Source organism: Pieris brassicae, chromosome 1, assembly GCF_905147105.1.
Source record: "Pieris brassicae chromosome 1, ilPieBrab1.1, whole genome shotgun sequence".
Lineage (NCBI taxonomy): Eukaryota > Metazoa > Arthropoda > Insecta > Lepidoptera > Pieridae > Pieris > Pieris brassicae.
The window spans coordinates 9,776,725-9,796,841 of record NC_059665.1 but is presented as its reverse complement, the minus strand read 5'-3'; the positions used below and the strand labels follow the sequence as shown (position 1 = coordinate 9,796,841).

General features: G+C 33.3%; 1 protein-coding gene across 6 annotated transcripts in view; it reads right to left on the bottom strand.

The window, feature by feature from the left end:
• Positions 1 to 20,117, bottom strand: part of LOC123717763 (ecdysone-induced protein 74EF) — a 135,087-nt gene that overhangs the window by 23,022 nt on the left and 91,948 nt on the right. For all 6 annotated transcript variants that reach the window (XM_045674284.1, XM_045673968.1, XM_045674372.1 and 3 more), the window contains one exon: positions 3,367 to 3,489. In XM_045674284.1, the coding sequence (XP_045530240.1) occupies positions 3,367 to 3,489 (123 nt within the window). The remainder of the gene's footprint in view (positions 1 to 3,366; positions 3,490 to 20,117) is intronic.

The window sequence follows — 20,117 nt, the reverse complement described above, 5'->3', positions numbered from 1 at the left end:
TAATAATAAATTAACTATAAATAATGATCGCTTGGGCCCCTTATAGCCGTCTACCGGTTAGAGTGGAATGCGGTCCTATTAGGAAAATATTACAATACAAGACAAAACAACCCTTCCTTAATCGGGCGATCTTTATGGAGTGACCGCTGTCCATCGGCATTGTACGACACGGCGTTAGACCATAATCCGTGCGAATGGAGACTTAGAATAATTTTTTTGCATATGAATAATCATGCGGTGTACATAAGCTGTTACATAAACGTCTTTGTATGATCTCAGTCAGATGAATGTGTCCTTTACAATTATGAATTATTACTTGAATAAATTGAGCCGTTACTTAGTTTTATTTGCGTATTATATTCTAACTCTGTGTTCTGCAATTAATTAGGAATAAAATAATAGATATATAGCAAAAGCTGGGGATTTTCTGCTTGCTAGATGCTGAATGCTGCTAGCGTTAAAGGTTCTCTGTCGGTATCAAACTTTTAAAATTTGTTTTAATTTTCTTTTTTTATATTTTTATTATTACTCTGTAGGTTAAGAAAATTGTAAATACTGTATATTTGATTGTTATGATTACTGTTAAGAAAACAAAGCACGTCAAGCTCGTTAAGGAAAAATTAAGATTGTTTATGATTCTTTATACTATAGGTACCAATTGCTTATTTTGAAGTGATTTATTTTTAATAACTGCAAGACTTATTGTTTGCTATTAAATACAACAGATATGATAATTGAATTGTTCTTTAACATATTTACGACTCACGTAATATTTTATTATATCGTTAATTTTAATCGAGTCATGTACAAGTAAACACACAGAAGTTCAAGAATATACGAACTAAATAATATTTCAATCGTAAAGTGCCAGCCACAAATCACTAGTTGAATTGTCGTCCTATCTACAATTGCTGACCCCTTCACCGCCTAACGTTCGCCTTTTAGATCTCCTTTATGGAAATATCTGTGATCCCGCATAAATGATCAAGCCAATATTGATACTTACAATTTAGATAAAGTAAAATAAACATTAAATTTCACTAAATAATACTCGGATTTTTTTGACGCAGTAAACTATAAATTGAATAATTCATTAATTGCAAAATGTGTACAAGAGCCGACAATGGGTTGCGTTTGCTCACCCACGCGTGACATTCTAATTTCAAATTGTCAGTCGCTCCGGAAATTCAAGTCGAGGCTAATTCAAAAGAAAAAAAGAGATGGTTGTAAGAGAGATTATCGCCTATTATCAGGAGATGACGTGACAATTCATCGCAAGGTGTATAACCCATTTTTCCATAAAAACAGGGTTTTGCAAATGTGCGCGCGCAATATGCGCAAGCTGCATCAATTGTTTGGATAGGATTGCATGTTTGGGCTCAGGCCGCTGGCAGTGGATAAGGGTTGCATTTGTAACGCCGACATTTTCGGATTAAATGTGTTCGTTTTTGCACAATATAGGTTCTGTGTAAAGCGATTATGTCGATTGACTCGCGTAACCCAGATTTGAACAACTTTTAAGTTAATTTAGTAGCGCAAGTAAGATCGGGCGATAACCGAGCATGTATGAGACTAGTTTTGATATGGCAAAGTTTAACATGTACTTAGATTATATTGCTTGGGTGTGTTTGGAGAAATAACGCAAGCTCTCTAATGAACGCGCTCGAGAATATAGGACAATGAGAATTACTTCAGAATTACGTAACATTGGGGGACAAATAATTTTGTACAAATCAGACATTTCTCGATATGAGAAAAGCTTTATAATTCGTTTCTATTTTATGTATACTTTTCGTATCGTTATATCTATATATGTAGACAAATATGGATACGAAGTAAACATATAGGAATAAATAATTATTGTAAATACGTTTCAAAAAAGAGACGTTCTTTAAGTTTTATTGCCGTACATCAAAAAATGTATTGTTTCGCAGCCTGTTATTAACTTGTCCACTCATATACTGGTTATTAACAAAGATCAAATAATTTAATAAGAAGAGATTAAGCTATATTGCAATAAATCAAACTGTCATATCAGGACAATGTAAATAATTAACCCTTTAATCCTAAATCCACCCGCGCTCCGGGTCACAAGTGATTATGAAATTGCACATTTTGGGTAATGGACCATTGTCTGGACATCTGCGACCGACAGCCGTTGAAGGGTTAGAAGTATCAAATAATATTTGCTGACACCCTTGCATCCATTCCGATTATGTAAACATAGGGGATTATATAATAGTGTAAATAAATGTATGGATTCACATTGCGTGTCACATAAGCTCTGTTTGAAGTCAGTAAGCTACGTAAGTAAATAAATCTACATGAATTTGGAAGAAAGCTTTACTTTGGAGTGTTTTTTTAAATTATTTTCGGATCTTGAACAATAAATAAATTTTCAGATAATAAATTAGGTTGGACGTATTTTCGTTTCAGCTTAATAATAAACCAAACTACGGTAAGGACATTTTAGAAACAAATTAGTGTAATAATGAATATTTTTGTTCTTAACAAAGCTCATATTTCAAAGCTCAGACGCGGAGTAAACGCGCGCACACAGACGCAAGTACGCACAGTGTTGCGGGTGTGCGTAGGGGAGGAGGGCTGGGAGGGTCTCGGTCGTGACATTGCCAGGATCAGCTGAGGGTATCGATTTGACTTCCTCGTCGTTCTTTATGAATTTTTCATGCTACCAAGTTGTTGTGACGCCTTCTTCCTGCCGATTGAGGTCACGAATTTCGACAATGGGTTAAGTGTTTTACGTAATTATACGGTATTTTGTTATATACAGAATTTTATGGTTTAAGTAATGTTTACTTACTGCACATTATTAATATGTATCAATCTTTTTTTATTAAACTAAGGTGCAGAGTTTTATCATTGTTTCTTATGAAAACGATAATATTTTTAACAAGATAAAAATATAAGAACAGAAAAGGGATGAAAATAACAACGGAAATTACTGTATTTATCGTGAAACGAAAACGATACTTGATATATACTAAAGGTTGTCAAAACGTTCGTTGGGCAATTTCCGCTGCAGCCGGAACCATTCAGTCCAGGTACTTTACATCGCATATTGGCTATTCATTGAACCCGCGGCTTAGGCTACACAACATTACCGAAGTAGGTATCAAAAATTCAAATTTTGTTATAAAATAGTCTAGAATTTTTATTATTTATTTATACTCTACATGTGATCACTTTTCATTTAAATTTTATAAAATCGTTTATTTCCTTTTGGGTTCAAGTGTAACCTTATTCCTAGGAGTATTACACCAATCCAAAAGGCGTTCGGTACTTGATTTATATGATATCAAATAAAAGGTAAAACCGTGAGCCACATATATTCAATTACAAACTTACCAGTATTGGGCGCGGTGTACAAGTGATGCCTGGGCGCGGAGGCGGGCGCCAAGAGTCCATGAAGCAGCGCCCGGCCCAGGGAGCCGCGGGCACCTAGTGTCAGACCTGTAGGCTCGCCATCCACTGAAACAACATACATTGTAAGAATCGTATAAAGTACACGTATAACGTTACCCTTGTAGGGTTTTACAATCGAATTGAGCAAGATTTTCCTAGAGCACGCTTTTGAAATTACTGTTAAGTACGAGGAGCTTTCAATCCTTCAGTTAATATTCTGTGTTCAAAAACATTATATTTTGTCTCTAACTTTCTCCTAAAAACTATTATATATAATTATTAATCGAAAGTCTATTTAAATTGTTGTATTGACGGTTGTTTGTACGGTTCCTCAGGGTGCTTTAGATAATAGAGGATCTTTTTAACTTTATATTTACCAGTCGCGTACAACAATAGAATATGAGCTAATAATCAAATGTCAATTGCTATGTAACGAATGAATGCAATGTTGACAAGAGTCCGTTCGTCGGGCTTATAATACTAAAAAAGCCTGAGTCAGCCAAATTTACAGCCAGGCTCGTAGAGAGTTGTTGTTTTGAAATAAATTCAATTATTTGTATACAGGGCAGCCATACATTTACGTTTATTTCCTTGACGTATTTGAAGCAAATTCAATCAGCCATTTGTACCATAAACAATTATTCTTTTACCAGGGACGATACCCACGTGCATACGCTAAGCTAAAGTATATTAAAGATAATTTTTATTTTATTAATCAACACATTATCGACATAGAAACAGCTTAGATAAAGCCCATACTATCGATTGAGACATTTCACCGATAAGTGTTACGCTGACTCGTATGTCGTAATGGACAATTCTGCAAGCGCTCGCAATTATTTTAACACATGCTTGGCGATAAGATATATTACTTACGCAATATATGGACGCTTGAAGCCAGTTCCGGAAAACAATTATGACATGATTTTTTTAGAGGTAGGTGATTAGCATTTTGTGTTTGACACATCGTCGATTTTTTAAGTCTAAGCCATACCGGTTCTTGAAAATATTAAGCTAGCATTAAATGGACAGACGGGAGTCGAACCTACGAGCTCAGTGATGAGTCACACGTTAGCTCTAGGGGGGTTTTAGTGTGCTCCATTGCTCTTTATAATATTAAATATTCATAATGAATAATTAAAAATTTCATAATCCCTCAAAAGCTATAAATTATGGATATTACGGATGCAGTTAGTACAAGAAGCTAAGACAAGTCATACATGACTTATGAATATTAAAGCCCAAAGCGGTTATATTTCTAGCTAACTGAAATTACAGGCTCCATGGAGCTGTCTGGGTCTTTAAGATGTCCGCACATCGTAGATAATCAAGTATTACAGGTATTAGATGACTTATAATATTGATTTTGTATTACAACGAAATTCTGTCAAAACTTTAAAAAGTCAGAACAGAAATTAAATAATTTGGTGACATAGAAGGACGTCTATGATGCGATTTAGTAAGCTGTAGTAAGTACCGTTTATAGTATAAACTCATGGCAACTTAATTGGTTGAACGTTTCGGAGGTTTGAACATATTTACCATAATTTCAGGCACTATTGACCACTATTTATACTAAAAAAATTAGTTAAATCAATTAATTTCTTTTTAATTTTATTATATTTTATTCAGAACAGTTTATCACTAAACCTGATGTTAAGTGATACCTCCCCATAGATACTCTCAATACCAGAGGGCTCGCGAGTGCGTTGCCGGCCTTTTTTAAATTTATAAAACCCTAATATAAAGGTCACGATAATAAACAAACGTAATTGGAATTTTGTATGAACAGAGGTAAATTTGCAATAATAATAACTTATAAACGTCAAAATTGTATATTGAACGAATGTTTTAATTAAAACAAAAAACCTTGAAAACATTATTCAGATGTCGGATCGATACAATAATGTATCATCTCTGCCAGACGTTTCCGTGCGGCGACCTTGCTCCCCCCACGGGACCCGGCGACCCCCAGTTGCCCCCATATCTCCCGGTACTAGGGAGATACCCCCACACCCACCTGTAGCACTGCGCATGTTGTGTGGGAGTGAGACAAACTATCCCTTTCGCTGTGGTCGAAGTGTCTAGACGTAAAAAGGGAAGGTGCAATAGTGCAGCGGGTTTTATGGCATCGGATGCCACCTGAACGACTATAGATCCTGGACTCCGAGCAAAAAGGTCTGGTAAAGCTTTTAAGCTTTCGTTATTTAGTTCTTGAAACGAACAAATTCGCGAAGAAGATAAGAGAAATAAATAGGAATTAACTTAAAGGGTGATTTCTTTTTCCAGTTTTATTAATACTAAGCACGAATAGAAAGAGAAACAAATTAAATTAACATTTTTTTTTAAATATTAATTTTAACCATGAATAGGTACTTTAGATATTCACACACAGAATTGTAATTTTAAATGTACATAACTGTGTTGTATGATGACACTATCTAATATTTGCTTTTTTATATTTTCATAGAAACGGGCAAACGGGCAGGAGGCTCACCTGATCCTAAGTGATACCGCCGCCCATGGACACTCTCAATATCAGAGAGCTCGCGAGTGCGTTGCCAGTCTTTGAAGAATTGGTACGCTCTTTTATTGAAGGACCCTAAGTAGAATTGGTTTAATATGATTCAAATATTCCATCAGGTCTTTGTGTCCCTTGACAGCGTTTAAAAGATCAAACGCTGTATCATTTTTATTTACAGATACTTTATACTTTCAAGAGTTCTTAGTACTGTTGTCGTTAACAGGCAATGTAACTTTTGGTGTATTAATTGGTTAATATTCCGCGGTGGCAGTATTATTTTCAATCTTTACATCTAAAATGAACGCAAAAAAAACTAGTTACATTTTACTTCATACAGAGAGATTTCAAAGACAAGTATTACATATAAAATACACTATAAAAGTTCTCATGTGAATGAAGCGCTTTGCATGATCGAACCGAACACGACATGTAAAAGTGTTGCAAGGCAAAGTTAGTTTTAAATTAATTTTATTAAAAGTTTCATCCATACTTTATGGGGTCTTTAACCCGACTTTTCCTTTCTGAGAAAAATATGTAACAAAATGCTAATGTTGTTTATGAAACTATAAGTGCATCGACCCAACATCGAAAGGACTGTGTCTGAATTATTCAGTATCCGGTGCCCCCCATTTACACCCCCCACCCCCTTTTGCCTTCCGGCACTGAAATGTGTTTTTGAAGGAAACTTACAGCGGGTTATAATAGGAATTTTATTAATTAAGAAGAATTAACGGATAAAGTACAGTCAAAATAAAACATTAATATTATGATGTCATTATTTATACACTTGAGACATTTTCTGAATACCTCGTAACTTGAAAGACAATTATTTTAGTACGTAATTCAGATTTTTCAGGTAACATTAGACAAGACATTTATTTACAATGGTTCTAAAGCACACATACCACAAGAATTAAAAACGTATGTATGTATTAAAATAGTACTAATTTATTTTGTCATAATTAAACCTTCAACTTCAACATAATTTACATTTAACAACACTATGCATAGGGTATTGTTCTGCGCCCGCCCTGATCAGCCGCCCAAACCGCCCGAAAACGCTTTTACTTTTCAGTTGCATAAGTAAGCTTCCCCCTTCAGGGTGAATGCACGAAAAGGGGTGCTATTATATTAGTATTGTTGCTTTAGGTGCAACGTTCGCGTTACTGTAAGAAACTTTTTATATGTAAACGTCTGGCGTGTAGGACATATATATGTTTTATCTATTCGATAAACATGTATGGAAATTGTACGATGTGTTCTGTGTTTAAACAATTTTTAAATTATATGAAGGCATAGCGAGTTTATGTTGAGAATGACGGACCATTTTGGCACAAAAACAGTGTATTTATAAAAGGGATTTAGTATAAAATTACGAAGGAATTAGTGCGCAGTCAGTGACAAAATTGGTTACAATATGTAAATACTTTTAAACTTAAAAGTTATTTATTCAAAAATTAATTTCTACGAAGCAAAGAATTGAACTCTTGGTAGAGCAATCGTGAGTGAATATTTTGGGTAGTAGTAATTGACTTAATTTACTATAAAATATTAATTATGATTTCAATACCTACAATTTAATGAATTTACCTGTATATATTCGCACTACAATAATAATATGCCCCATTTTTCAATTGTCTATTATAATAACAATATTATAAGTAAGCATAAAACTTTTAAATATGTGATGACGTCAGTCAGAATAGTAGATCAAGCGCTAACAGACACGTTAGTTATCTACTATAGTGACTTTATATACAAATTATATATGTATTTCAGAATCATTATTTTGGTATTTCAGAGATTAACATACATTGCATACGCAAAGTTATCAGTAACAAATTTTTGAGTATTTGACATAAGTAAAAAATATGAAAATTAATTGTAGTCTTTGCAACGTCCATCTGAATCAGTAAAGCGTGCAAAGGAAATTGCAGTCGGGGAATTTACTTCAAGCGAATTTGCACTTTATGAAAATAAAAAATAAGTTCAATTTGCAATAATCCGTTTCGGGAAATCTTGCGAGATGTTTGACGTCAGCCGTACATCCGGGAAGTCTTTAGCTATTTCAAACAACGACCAGTAGCAGACACCTCTTCATCTATATTTAGTAACTGTAAAGAGGTCTTCTTTAATTGGTTATTTGGTAATAATAATCGACAACCAATACATGGAACTTGGGACATGTTTGAAGAGGCACATAGCATACCGAGCATAATTTATCTGTAGCGATTAATTAGAAATTTCATGTCATGTTTACGATTTTTTTATATATCTTTCACTAAGGCTTGTTTACTTATCTTTATGCATACAAAAGCTAAATAATAAAATATATTTATAATTTAAATATAAGACGATTATTAATAAAACAGCGAAGCTTCCTAAGCTTCTTTCCTTCCATACTTTTGTTCGTATAATTATGCATCTAAAAATATATTTTAAGTGCAATTTGTGACAATTGTCAAATGTTCACATTGACACCCACACACTCATGTAAAAAATGGTCGAATTAATCGCAGGGATAAAATCTTCCGTGGTATTTATAAAGAATAATACCTACTCTGAAATCATCACGTACAAATACATTTAAAAATAAATATTCAACACCCAAATTTATTATATTATTATATGTAGATGTACGCAAAAATTACGGCGATTTAAAATATTTACACAATCTTAATAATAGCGTACCACCGTAAAATGCAGTATTTAATATTTACACGCAAGGACATCCTTTCATTTTAAACCTGGCAGTAAACGTTTATAATAATATCTCAATATCATTTAATATGTTATCTGTGGAAGCTATGTGCATCAAAGATGGCGTCGGAAAAGCGCGGACACTTTCCCTCGCACGGGAAACGAAAGAAAGTGGCGTTGAGAAATGGAAACCGATGCGATTACGCTGATAACACGTTTATCTTGCACTTTAATAACTGACTTGCATCGCTTGCAGTATGTTAGTGATATGTTTCATTAATTTCTGTTTAAATTGAAATATTTTATCCGTTACTACGTCAATTGTTTTTATGGCATATAGTGGAAACAATAGGAAATTATCTAAACGCAAAGCAGGTAAAACATGTTATTTCATTCAAAAAGGAAACATCAATGTTGTTTAACTCAAATTTTATGCTATTGGCGTGACCCGTATGGCCAAAACAGGACGCGGAAATGGAATTAAAATCATATTGGATATTTTGATATAATTTCGATTTTAAAGTTAAAACTATTGCCATAATATTAAAAAAAAGTTATCGATTAAAATAAGCGGTGGCACTTGTTTATGTAAATGTATTATGGAGAGTTACGCAACGTTGAGTCACGTCAGGAGAGGCCATTTCGCGAGTACACACGAAATCTCAATCAATATTACAAAACGTGCTTAAGCTTGGAGCACGGGTGATCTTTCTTAACGGTTACATTCTACGCTAGGTACTATATGTATCTATGAAACCCTCGACCTTCTAAGTGATTTTACTCTGTGGTGAGCAAAACTTGGCAAAAACACGAAGAACTGTATCTGTAGACTGTCACAGGAATTATTAAACACATTAAAAAATATACAAGGAAAGTTATTAAAATAAAATGAAAGTTAATATTTGAAGTAAATTTCGCATATTTTGTAAAACTATCTGTTCCAATTTCAAAACAGTTTCGGAACGTGGAAGCTGTGGAAGCGCATTGAAATAGATCCGTTACCGGGCTATCGTGCGCATTATCTGGGTCAGTGAGCGAGCGAAGGGCGCGATGCCTCTCGTTCTTCGGCTCACTAGCTCATTCACTCACCGGTCACAGGCCATAAAGTCCGGAAATGTTGTCTATTTTGTAAAAGAAAGCAAAAGGAATAAAAGAGGTATGAAACCGTTTTAATTTTCATAGAAATTGTTAAGTAATTGCAATTATTGAGGTGCTTTACAACCATTGTGTTTATTAATAACATATGAAGTTTCCTTCCAGGAAACACGTTATATAATGATTCCAAATTTCCTAACGGTAAGAGAATCCTCATTTCATAACCAAAATAAGTCGTCCCGAAAGTTTTGTTGCAAGTTTGTTTTTCGACCTTGATGCATGTACGTGCAGCCTCGACTAGACGCTAATACTACTCATGGTCGAACCTCAATAACATAAACAACCTTTTTTTACGTTCCAATCTAACTGGCCAGTCAGTTTGTCTCTGTCGTAAATATGGGTCATGTCATTTTTACGCGCCAAACTGTCGTGTTTGATTCAACGAATGTAATTTCGAGAATAAAAGATGCGTAATATTTTGACGCGTTACAAAACGTTCGGTATCTTTAACCTATCGGACGTCTTGGTATGATTAGACGAAGAAATCTTTGTTTATCACAATGGTATTGCATTAATTCGATAAGCTACTAGATACGCTATCACGATTACGCACGATACTCGTAGGAAACAAAATAAGGACAAGGATATAGTCTTTATTTGTTTGTTGTCAAATTCCATACACGTGTAATGTTGCAACATACATTAACAAATTTCAAACCGTGGCCTAATTAGCATTATCTAAGATTTTATTGTTGTCTACGAATTCGGAAATCAGATTGTTTCGAGACATTTTACGAAAAACTAATTAAATAGCGACTATAATGGAAAATAGATTACTCCAGAAATAAACAGTAAATATTAAAGCAAAGTGTAAAGTGAATGTTTAGTATTTGTAAAATATGTTGGTGTAATCAGAATTACGCATGTCAATTGTCAAAGACAACAAACTCGCGCTGTCAGCCATGCTGGGTGCAGCGCGCGAAAGTGAGATTTTGCGCGAACGGTGCATCGGTTCCCTTGACCCGGTTGTACCCCCCGCGCGTCTCGCCCCACACTGTAAACATAGCGAACGTACCATCCCACGTAGTGTGGAAATTTTCAGTGTTCTATAATAGTTACGAAATCGATTTTTGGGTTAACCTACATATTACTAGTGACAATAGTGTTAACAAAACGAAAGGTCGGATACGCAATACTTTTATCACATTTATTGTGTAAATGTGAAAATCTAATATGTATTTTCAACTATGTCACTGGCGAAATATTTTATATTTTAAAAAAAATTTCGTTCCAAGACTGTAATCAAAGTCATCACGCCTCAATATTCTCAAATTCTTTTTTTCAATCTGATCGCGAATTATAAAACCTCAAGAGCGTGTTGAATAGTATTTCTCGTTAGGTAATTGAGGTCAGGGAGGACAAGACAAGCGGTATGTAAAAGCGGAAGTTAGTCAACAGGTGGGCGGTGCTAACGAAATCTGGTTTAAGCCTTACGGAAACGCTATTTTTTATTAAAAAAAGATAATTAACGCAATCTCTTAAATCTTACCTAATATTCTATAAACGTGAAATACAAATAAAAACACAGTCCCGTCTAACATCCTTTTTTGCATTAGATAAGAACAACAGCGTGACCTCATTTGCGGTGATGACAATATGAATCCTTGTGGTAGAAGAATGAATGAGTTTATTTTAAGCTTTCCATATTTTCCTGTTTATGTACGTCAATAATTGTGTAACTTTTCAGCGTGTTATAACCGTTGTAACAATATAATAAGTTTGAGTACAAAGTTAACGAGATTTTCGTAATGTTGTTATCTTTTATCCAAGCGCTTAAAGCCTTGAGAAACCACAGGCGTTGCTGTCCCAAACAAACCTAGTGACGTATAATTGCACATGAGACAAAGAGAGCCGGAAAGACGAGGTAAAAGACGATGGCCAAGAGCGAACAAGATTGTGGCTCATTGTGTCCTCTGCCCTATCCAGGGATCACAGGATAGTAATAGTCAAGTAATCTCTAAGACAATAAAGCTTGTTAGGTAAAAACAGCTATAGATAAAAACTTATGTTTGTTTTTAATTTGTATTTTTAAGTTCATTACTCGAGATTCGACAATACGTATTTCTATACAGAAACATGGTATACACCAAAAGGTATTTATGAGTTATGTGAAAACATACAGCGGAAGTATTGACAGTGAGATGTCTGTTTGTTTGTTTGTTTCGTACGCGTGCGCGTCGCCGGTGCGCCGGTATTTCATAGTTTCCGGTAATTACTAACTAGAAATCTTAAGTCGATTTTCTAACCAGTCACCTAAGCTTGCCAGAAATATTGTCAAAACTCTATGTTGAATATACATTGGCATGATTTGAACCTGGAAAGCTTAGAGTAGCTTGTCTCTTGGCTCAATTTTATTTGTATGAGATATTTCACACGTAAACAGCATAAGTATATAATATATAGATACTCCTGACATTTAATACATATAAATTTAAACACACATTTCACAGTCCACTGGCTGGCAAGCTGTACAGGTATGTTTTTTTTCTAAGCATAGAACATTGTATTCTACCAGCCAACTACCAAATATCAAATATAAAAAAATATCAAATTTAAAATAAAAAATCTTAAGGTTACTCAGGAATATTTAATAAAACGGTATAATTTATTAAAGCAGACAGGTAGTTGGTACAGATCTCACCGGATATTGCATTATATCAGTACAGGAAATCGTCTCGGTGCCCGAGTTTCTTACTGGTTTAATGTTAATTTCGTATTACATATATTATTCAAGCTTTATAGAAAAGAAACATTCAAAAATGAGGTGTAAAAAGATCGTTCTTGGTTCAATCGCAATGGATTACAAATTACGACAGCCCATTGTGTCTGAGTCATTAGCGCGACTAAACGTCACTTCCGCACTTCCTCTCGCTTTGTTATATCATTTTTGCAGTTGGACAGACTTCAAAAAACAAGTTCTCAATCATACTTTTTTTATTTATTGTCTGTTACATATTACTTTTACCTAAAAACCTATATTACTTAACGCATTTATTTCATAGCGAAAACATATTTTTATGATATAATAGTTTGAATGACGAACTAAATAAATTCATTTGAATCTAACCTATTTATAATTTATAGCATTTTTTACCAAAGCAACATTCAAGTCCCAAATAAAGAAAGAAAATGTTTATTTCGTATAACTCTTAACTCGAAACTAATTAATACCGAAACTCTTATTTGGGTATAGATAGGGAATATTGAATTCTGACATTACGAATCAAAATTCAATTAAATTTATCAAAACGATTGACGTTCGAAGCCAGACGATCTAAAAACAACGTTAATTAGAAATTGGTCCTGTTTCTATAGAATTAAAAAATAATAAATTGATAGTTGCTTTAAAAGAAGGACTGTATTTGTTACTTTTCCTAAAAAAACCCAACTTTATAATTCCACCAGCTTTAATGTAGCTACAATGTATATTTTAGTAAAGTTGTCTGAACAAAATGCTTTCAAGGCTATTTTTTCCGCGCCGCAAAACCTTCTGCTAACATTATTTTGATCTCATTTCATATTCTGTCCGAAGAGCAGGCTGTCTAGAGGCTGCCAGAGGTCGGACGTAGGACGAACCTTTGTGAGTTCTAAGGAATTCCCGCTTTATTTAATATTTATAGAATTTAGTGCTTCTGAATCGTTATGGCACTGTTACTAGGCTCGCTTATTAACTTCGAGTGCTCAATGTTAGAGTACTATTAAAGGAGATATTTCTCGCTGTTAATTTCTTATAAAACTTAGAAGAAGTTAACAAATCACCAAATAACATGCCAATTCTTTACACACATAATATGTGAGCGGTTCCTCAGTCGGTCCTATCTCTTACTAGCAAGGTCGAATTTTTGGCAATATCTTATGAAGAAATTAGTACACAAAAGTTTGCATTATATCCTTAACATCAAAAGACCGTTAAAAACTAGTTAATATGGGTCTTTACGTAAGTTTATGATAAAAAATGTAATCCCTCTTGCGGCGACGATCGTATAAAAACGTTAAAAAAACTCAAAGCCTCTGCGGCTTCCGTAACACTACTCCTGGTAAAAAATTTAACCCAATTTAAAACTACCTGCCTACATAACTGTTGATTTTTTTGCAAACGAACGGTACATTTGCAGATGTTTGCGCTTTTTGCGTTTTTTTTTAATTTGCAACATTGTTTACAAATGTTTGCACAATTTCTCCTCACATTTCTTCTTTTGTCATGGTGACATTCTTTTGTTTTTGAAGGTAGGCTGCACTTCTGGAAATTTAAAGGTTCTTTGATGATTTAACTCAGTGAATTGAGGTCTGTAAAGTGCCTCGCTTCGATAGATATGCCAAAGTAAGGATTTATTGATTGCTTGGAGTAATTTTTTCTTTTAAATACGTTTTGTAATCATGAAGCAACACGGTTATCTAATTAGTAAGATTGTACGAAACGACGTGCAGTTGTGTAACCGAACCTTGTTTGAAGGCCGAAGGTTGATTCGTATACGCGAATCTGGTTCTAGAATTAATTCCGTGTAATGCGCCACGATTTGTGGGCTCCAATAGGAAATCAGTGATCATAAAGGCCTTTGTTGAAGATAAATGACATACTCTCTACGTTACTATTATCTGTGTGTGAAGAAGTGGCATGTCATTGGTGATTTGTCAAGTTCATATATTTACTACAGATTATGCAAACGTATTTGGTTGCACGGAACGGGTATCACTCTGTGCAAATATATATAGAGAAAATATTTTTTAAATTGAATTTAAAAACATTCTCATAATACCGAATATTTCAAGTTCAAGGTTGTATATTGGCATTTTAAACGACGCTTTCAACCGGCTTTTAAAGGATTCTATTATGTTTTTCTTAAACCAGCGACAATTCTTTCGATAATTTCCTGTTGTTGTGGTAACTCTTTAGAAGCTCGCTCAAATTAGTAACAGATGAGTTTTTCTAATTATAAATGTCACACATATGTCTTAAATTAAAATCGATATAAATTATTTAGATATACTGTAACAATAGTGTTATTTTCCCATTGTTTATCGAGGAAGTAATAAACCGCACGGATTACCAATTGGCGGTGTTTATGTTATTGTGTCTAAAAACGGATGCGTTGACGTCATTTGTCAAAAACGCATACGGCTATCCCTCTCGAACATCCAAATTGTCCATATGTAAAAAAAGACAATCGCCAGCCAGGAAGCTATTTAAAAAAGAACAACCCTTCCGCACCCTTTTCAAAATTAATTCCAAGACATCTTTAGTATTAACATATTTCATTCTAAAACCGATTTTATTACCATGCCTAAGAACTGAATTTGGTTATAAATTTACAATGTTTTTTATTTCTTAGAACAGGTAGTCGATTGTTTATGATGTGATTAACTAATGATGTCTTCTGGGTTCGCCTTAATAAAGTTGTGACTATTAATCTATTGTCAAGTGTTAAATGTCATTAATCTTTTGTGATGTTATAGATAAAACTATTTTTTAATTATTATTTGTATGGATTGCGTTTCACCTATTTAACCCATAAAGGCTTATGGAAAAAGTAAAATTCTATACTTCTATAGAACAGGGGACAAACAGGCAGGAGTCTCATCTGATGTTAATTGATACCCATGGATACTCAGTGTACTAAACTAGCAAATATAGTAGTCCAGTAACACGTCTTCTGAGAAGAGGATTCATAAGCATTAAGTATTCAAATTCTTGGTGTCTTGCTTTGCCCTAAGCAACACCACATGATACAAGATTTATTGGTATTTATTTATACGTTCAAAGCGATAGGCAGAGAACACATTAGCGCACACATATATCCTTATTAGTCATAAGCATTACAAAATATTTATTTCTGCTATAGGCAGCGTAAAACCCCTTATAATGATCAACAGTATTTCAGGAAGTAAACAATACCATTAATTATATAATCATTATATGTTATCGCTAAAAACCACGAAAGATTAACATTTGTGTGATGTGTGACCTTTTGTTTCCGAGATGGACGTTTGTGAAATGCAATTTTATTGCACTTTATTACTCTATATCCAGTACGTTTTAAATAATAATGTCTAAAATATATAAAATTAAGTAGTTAAACTAATAAATAAAACATTTGACAAGAGTCATAGTCAAATATCGTCTTAAAGTTTTACTCCTATAAGTAAGAGTCGAGTCGATTACATTTAGGTTTAAATAATTCACCATAGATTGACGCTAAAACAGGTTAAGATAGTCGTGAAATAATTGGATATAAAATTTAGATGTTATTTAAACAATTAACCTGCCATTAATGTAATCAATGATTCTGAATACGACCTTATACAATATTTATGTCGACAAACACGCGGAAAGCAAGTCATAATTATATGTATCAATTTCGTCTGATGTCATAGACAAGCAAGAGGTTTAATTTATGCAAATATTTCCGAGAACAACGACCCGCGACCATCTTCGTTCCTTTAAATTTATCTAGCTAGCAAGATGAACAATTTACAGGTTACATTCCTCTCCTTAATATATTAAGAGTAAATTTATAAAACTAAAAAGTAGATATACGTAAATTTCAATGAATTTATAAATCTTTAGAATGTCAAAAAAATCAAACATATTCGCTAAAGCTCTTGAACTGGTATATAACAGTAAGGGAATAAATCTTCGGGTGTTATTCAGAGACATCTAGTGATTCCTGTATGTCTAAATTCAATATATTTTGTAGAGGAATTTCACCTTGTCTTGTTTCTGAATCACACAATTAGTGCTATCTATTACCTACGAATGGAGGATACAATACGTTACTATCAACTTTTATTTCTAACAACTCTAAAGGTTTTCATGGAGAGAAGAAAAGCGAACAGCATAGCAAAATGTTCCGTATGTTCTGTAGTATCTAGCTACTAAAATGGTAGGCTAATTAAAATCAAATTAAGGCGAAACAAAGTTCGCGGGGGCAGCAAGTACTCACTTATCGAATTCGACATATATTAGCGTATGTATATACGTATAGTGCTCCGTAAATCACTGCATCCTTTTGAATATTATAATGCCGTATCAAATAGCACGTCTTTGTTTACACATCCGTTCTCCGTCACGTTCCCGAATGTTAACATTCAATATGAGGTTTTTTAACAAAAAACCTCTTTTAAAACAACGGATATTGTTTAAACGATCTTTGAGTTTAATGGTTTATTTAAAATTGACTGTTAATAATAATAATTTCATACATAATCATAATCTATAGTGAGACGCACTGAAATGTCGTATAGTCGTCAAGTATAGAAATAGGCATCTAAAAGTTACCGAAAAACAATTATTTATAATTGCTAAGTATCTCGATATTATAATCCGAGGGCTATTTACTTTTATTTGATATATATAGATTGATAATCAACTATGTTTTTGGAATTCTAATTTAAAAAAACGTTATAAAGAATAGGCAGCGTGGCCTACTTCAAAGATAATCAAATTCCCATGTCCCAAAAGGTCGAAAATCAAGGTGCCGATACACACTTGGCCATTTAATCCACCTTTCACTTCCGCACGCAGGTACATTGATAACCAATATCCACCACAGCTGCGCATCCCTAGCTTTCTTCCTTGGGAATTTGAATTTATGGTGAAATGTGACCTACATCATTACAATAAAAAAGTCTAACTGACATGTCTTGGTATTCTGTGGCTGACTCGTAATTTTGCGCATTTGTGTTCCCTTCTCTACTGAGCGGCGACAGGTGTGGTGTAAAAGATCTAAGCATACACAATCTACCTTTAATTTTACTAACTTTTGCATTAAAATACAGATATTACCACTAATTTATTACATACATATGTAGTATTCGCGTACACCAAAGACAATTTTAAGTGTTAGGAAATCACGTGAAATCTATACCTAGACGGTTCGTTCTCTTGAATTTTACTTTACCATCTCCGTTGTTTACATAGAGATATCACAAAACATGGCTCGTGCCAGAATTTGTGCGGTCAGCAAAACGAATGCAATACAATACTTAATAAAATAAATTACAATCAGCAGATCTCCTTACTCGGAAGTGAATCGGCCAGTGAACCCGCGCTAACGCGAAACTGACTAAGCCTTTTTAGCCACGTATCGCTTGTTGTACTTGTATCGTTTATTTTATATTATACTAATATGCATTCAGTAATTAATCACGAACCAGGCTTCAATTACATAAACGAATGAAACCTAAACGCGTTAAACAGATACACTATTTAGATCGGTTTCCTTGTTTATAGGAAAATTGGTTTTTGTGCAAAAGAATTATTGTTTTTTTGTGATTAACGTAGGTCCTGGGTTCTATTCGTATACCTATGACATATATGCTACAAATTTGTTATAATTTACCATTTTGTTCCCTTTGAAACGAGACTCTTTGGCCGTGGGGTTCAAGAACAGGCACTAATTAAAGATTTAACTTGTCGCCTGGTAGATAGTACCGGAGACCCCAGAGCTGGTGCTTTCTCGAGCAGGAGCGAGGAAATGCTGCCAACGTTAAAGGTACACTGCGCAGGGACCAAACTTTTTAAATTTGTCTAAATTTTTAATTGTTACTATATAGATTAAGAAAATTATAAATATTTAGCTATTATTACTAATAAATATATTCTTGATTATTAAACAAACGAAGCATATATTGAATTTATTATTTTTATTAGGTATAATGTAGGTTAAGAATACTGTATATTTGTAATACTGTACTGTAAACGGATCTTAGTTAAACACGATTAAAACAAATATCGTCTATGTGAGAGAAATATATATCACACTAGCGTAAAGTAGATACTGTATTGTCTTAGCATTTAAAAAATTCTTGATTGCGTCAACATAATTGATAATTTTCCTTCCTCCTGCTATATTATTTATGCATAAACGCAATAGTTAATAACAAGAGCTTCTAATATAAAGCGGATTTAAACACGTGTAAAATTTAATTTAATTTATATTGTATTGATTTCGTGAAGTACAGTTGTCGTTGTCTCAGACTGTGTCAATTATAGGCAAGTAGGTGATCAACCTTCTAATTAGTCTGATGACAAGACCTCTCTGAGGTAAAAACCAATATGAAAACCGTGAACAATAATAACTCTTAAAAGCGATAATGTTAAGTAATTGAGTGTTGATGTGACATTGATTATCTTAAAACTTCTAACTCTCTTTGATCTAATTTATTCGACCACATCAGTGTTATCAATTGTTTAAGCTGTACAAATGTTACGTGTAAGTAGTCTGTACTGTAGGCTAAGCTAACGTATTTGGCCTAATTCAAAACCTATTCGTTATTTCTAGACGAATCGATAAAATAATTTAGCTGTGACAAGCTATATATTTTCCGCAATATGTCATCGACCCCGATATGTAACACAACACACACACATATAGGTACTTATATGGCGGATATGACTACATCGCTGCAATATATTTAATGCACTCAAATATATACGCTTGCACATAGTTGATTCAAATATTTTATCAAAATCTAATTATTGGATTAAACGTATTTATTATTTATTCGACAATGACATTAAACGTAGAACGTCGGAACTTTTATACAATTTTAAATTTAAAGTAAATAATTAGATAATGTTAATAATAAAATCATTTTATTTTTACTGTATTTATTGTGATAATATTGTGATGATAGTATTACTAAATGAAGATATATAATTAAAATATTAATGAAATAAAAAATAAAAAGTGTTCAGTAAAAAACTTTGTTTCCCCAAGCATTTCTATTTTATTTTTTATCTTTCTCCGATTACAACAATTATAATCACCAGGTCATAAAATAACAAAAAAAAAACAATTATAATCTGTGACAAATAAATGCATTCTGAGTAAAAAAATAAATATACAAAGCACGTGCTTGTTTTTTGGACCGTTAATATGTTGACTAAAATTGAATAATAATAAGGCGTAATACTAGTAATACTATTTTATATAGTAATTACTATATAAAATAAAATGGAATTTGGGGTATCAGATTACCTTAGTTAAATTGTAATGTTACATTTTAACAATTGGAAATGACGTAAGAAGAGATAAACTAAACTAAAATAAACTTATAATTTATAACATAGCTAAACTTGTACAAAATAAATTAGTCCAATTGCGGTATTTTAGCTAAATGACTCATCTGTCTCTTTTCATCACAGTGAAAACACAATGTGAAGAAGGACACAAAATGGTGCTTTAGGTGTGAGCGGACTGTTTTAGTTGTTTAAGGTTTAAAGGCGTTAATTATAATAGTACACTACAAAGCTTCAAAGAACAAGTCAGCTTCGAAATTGAATGCCTGATTAATGTATTACGATCTTATTACA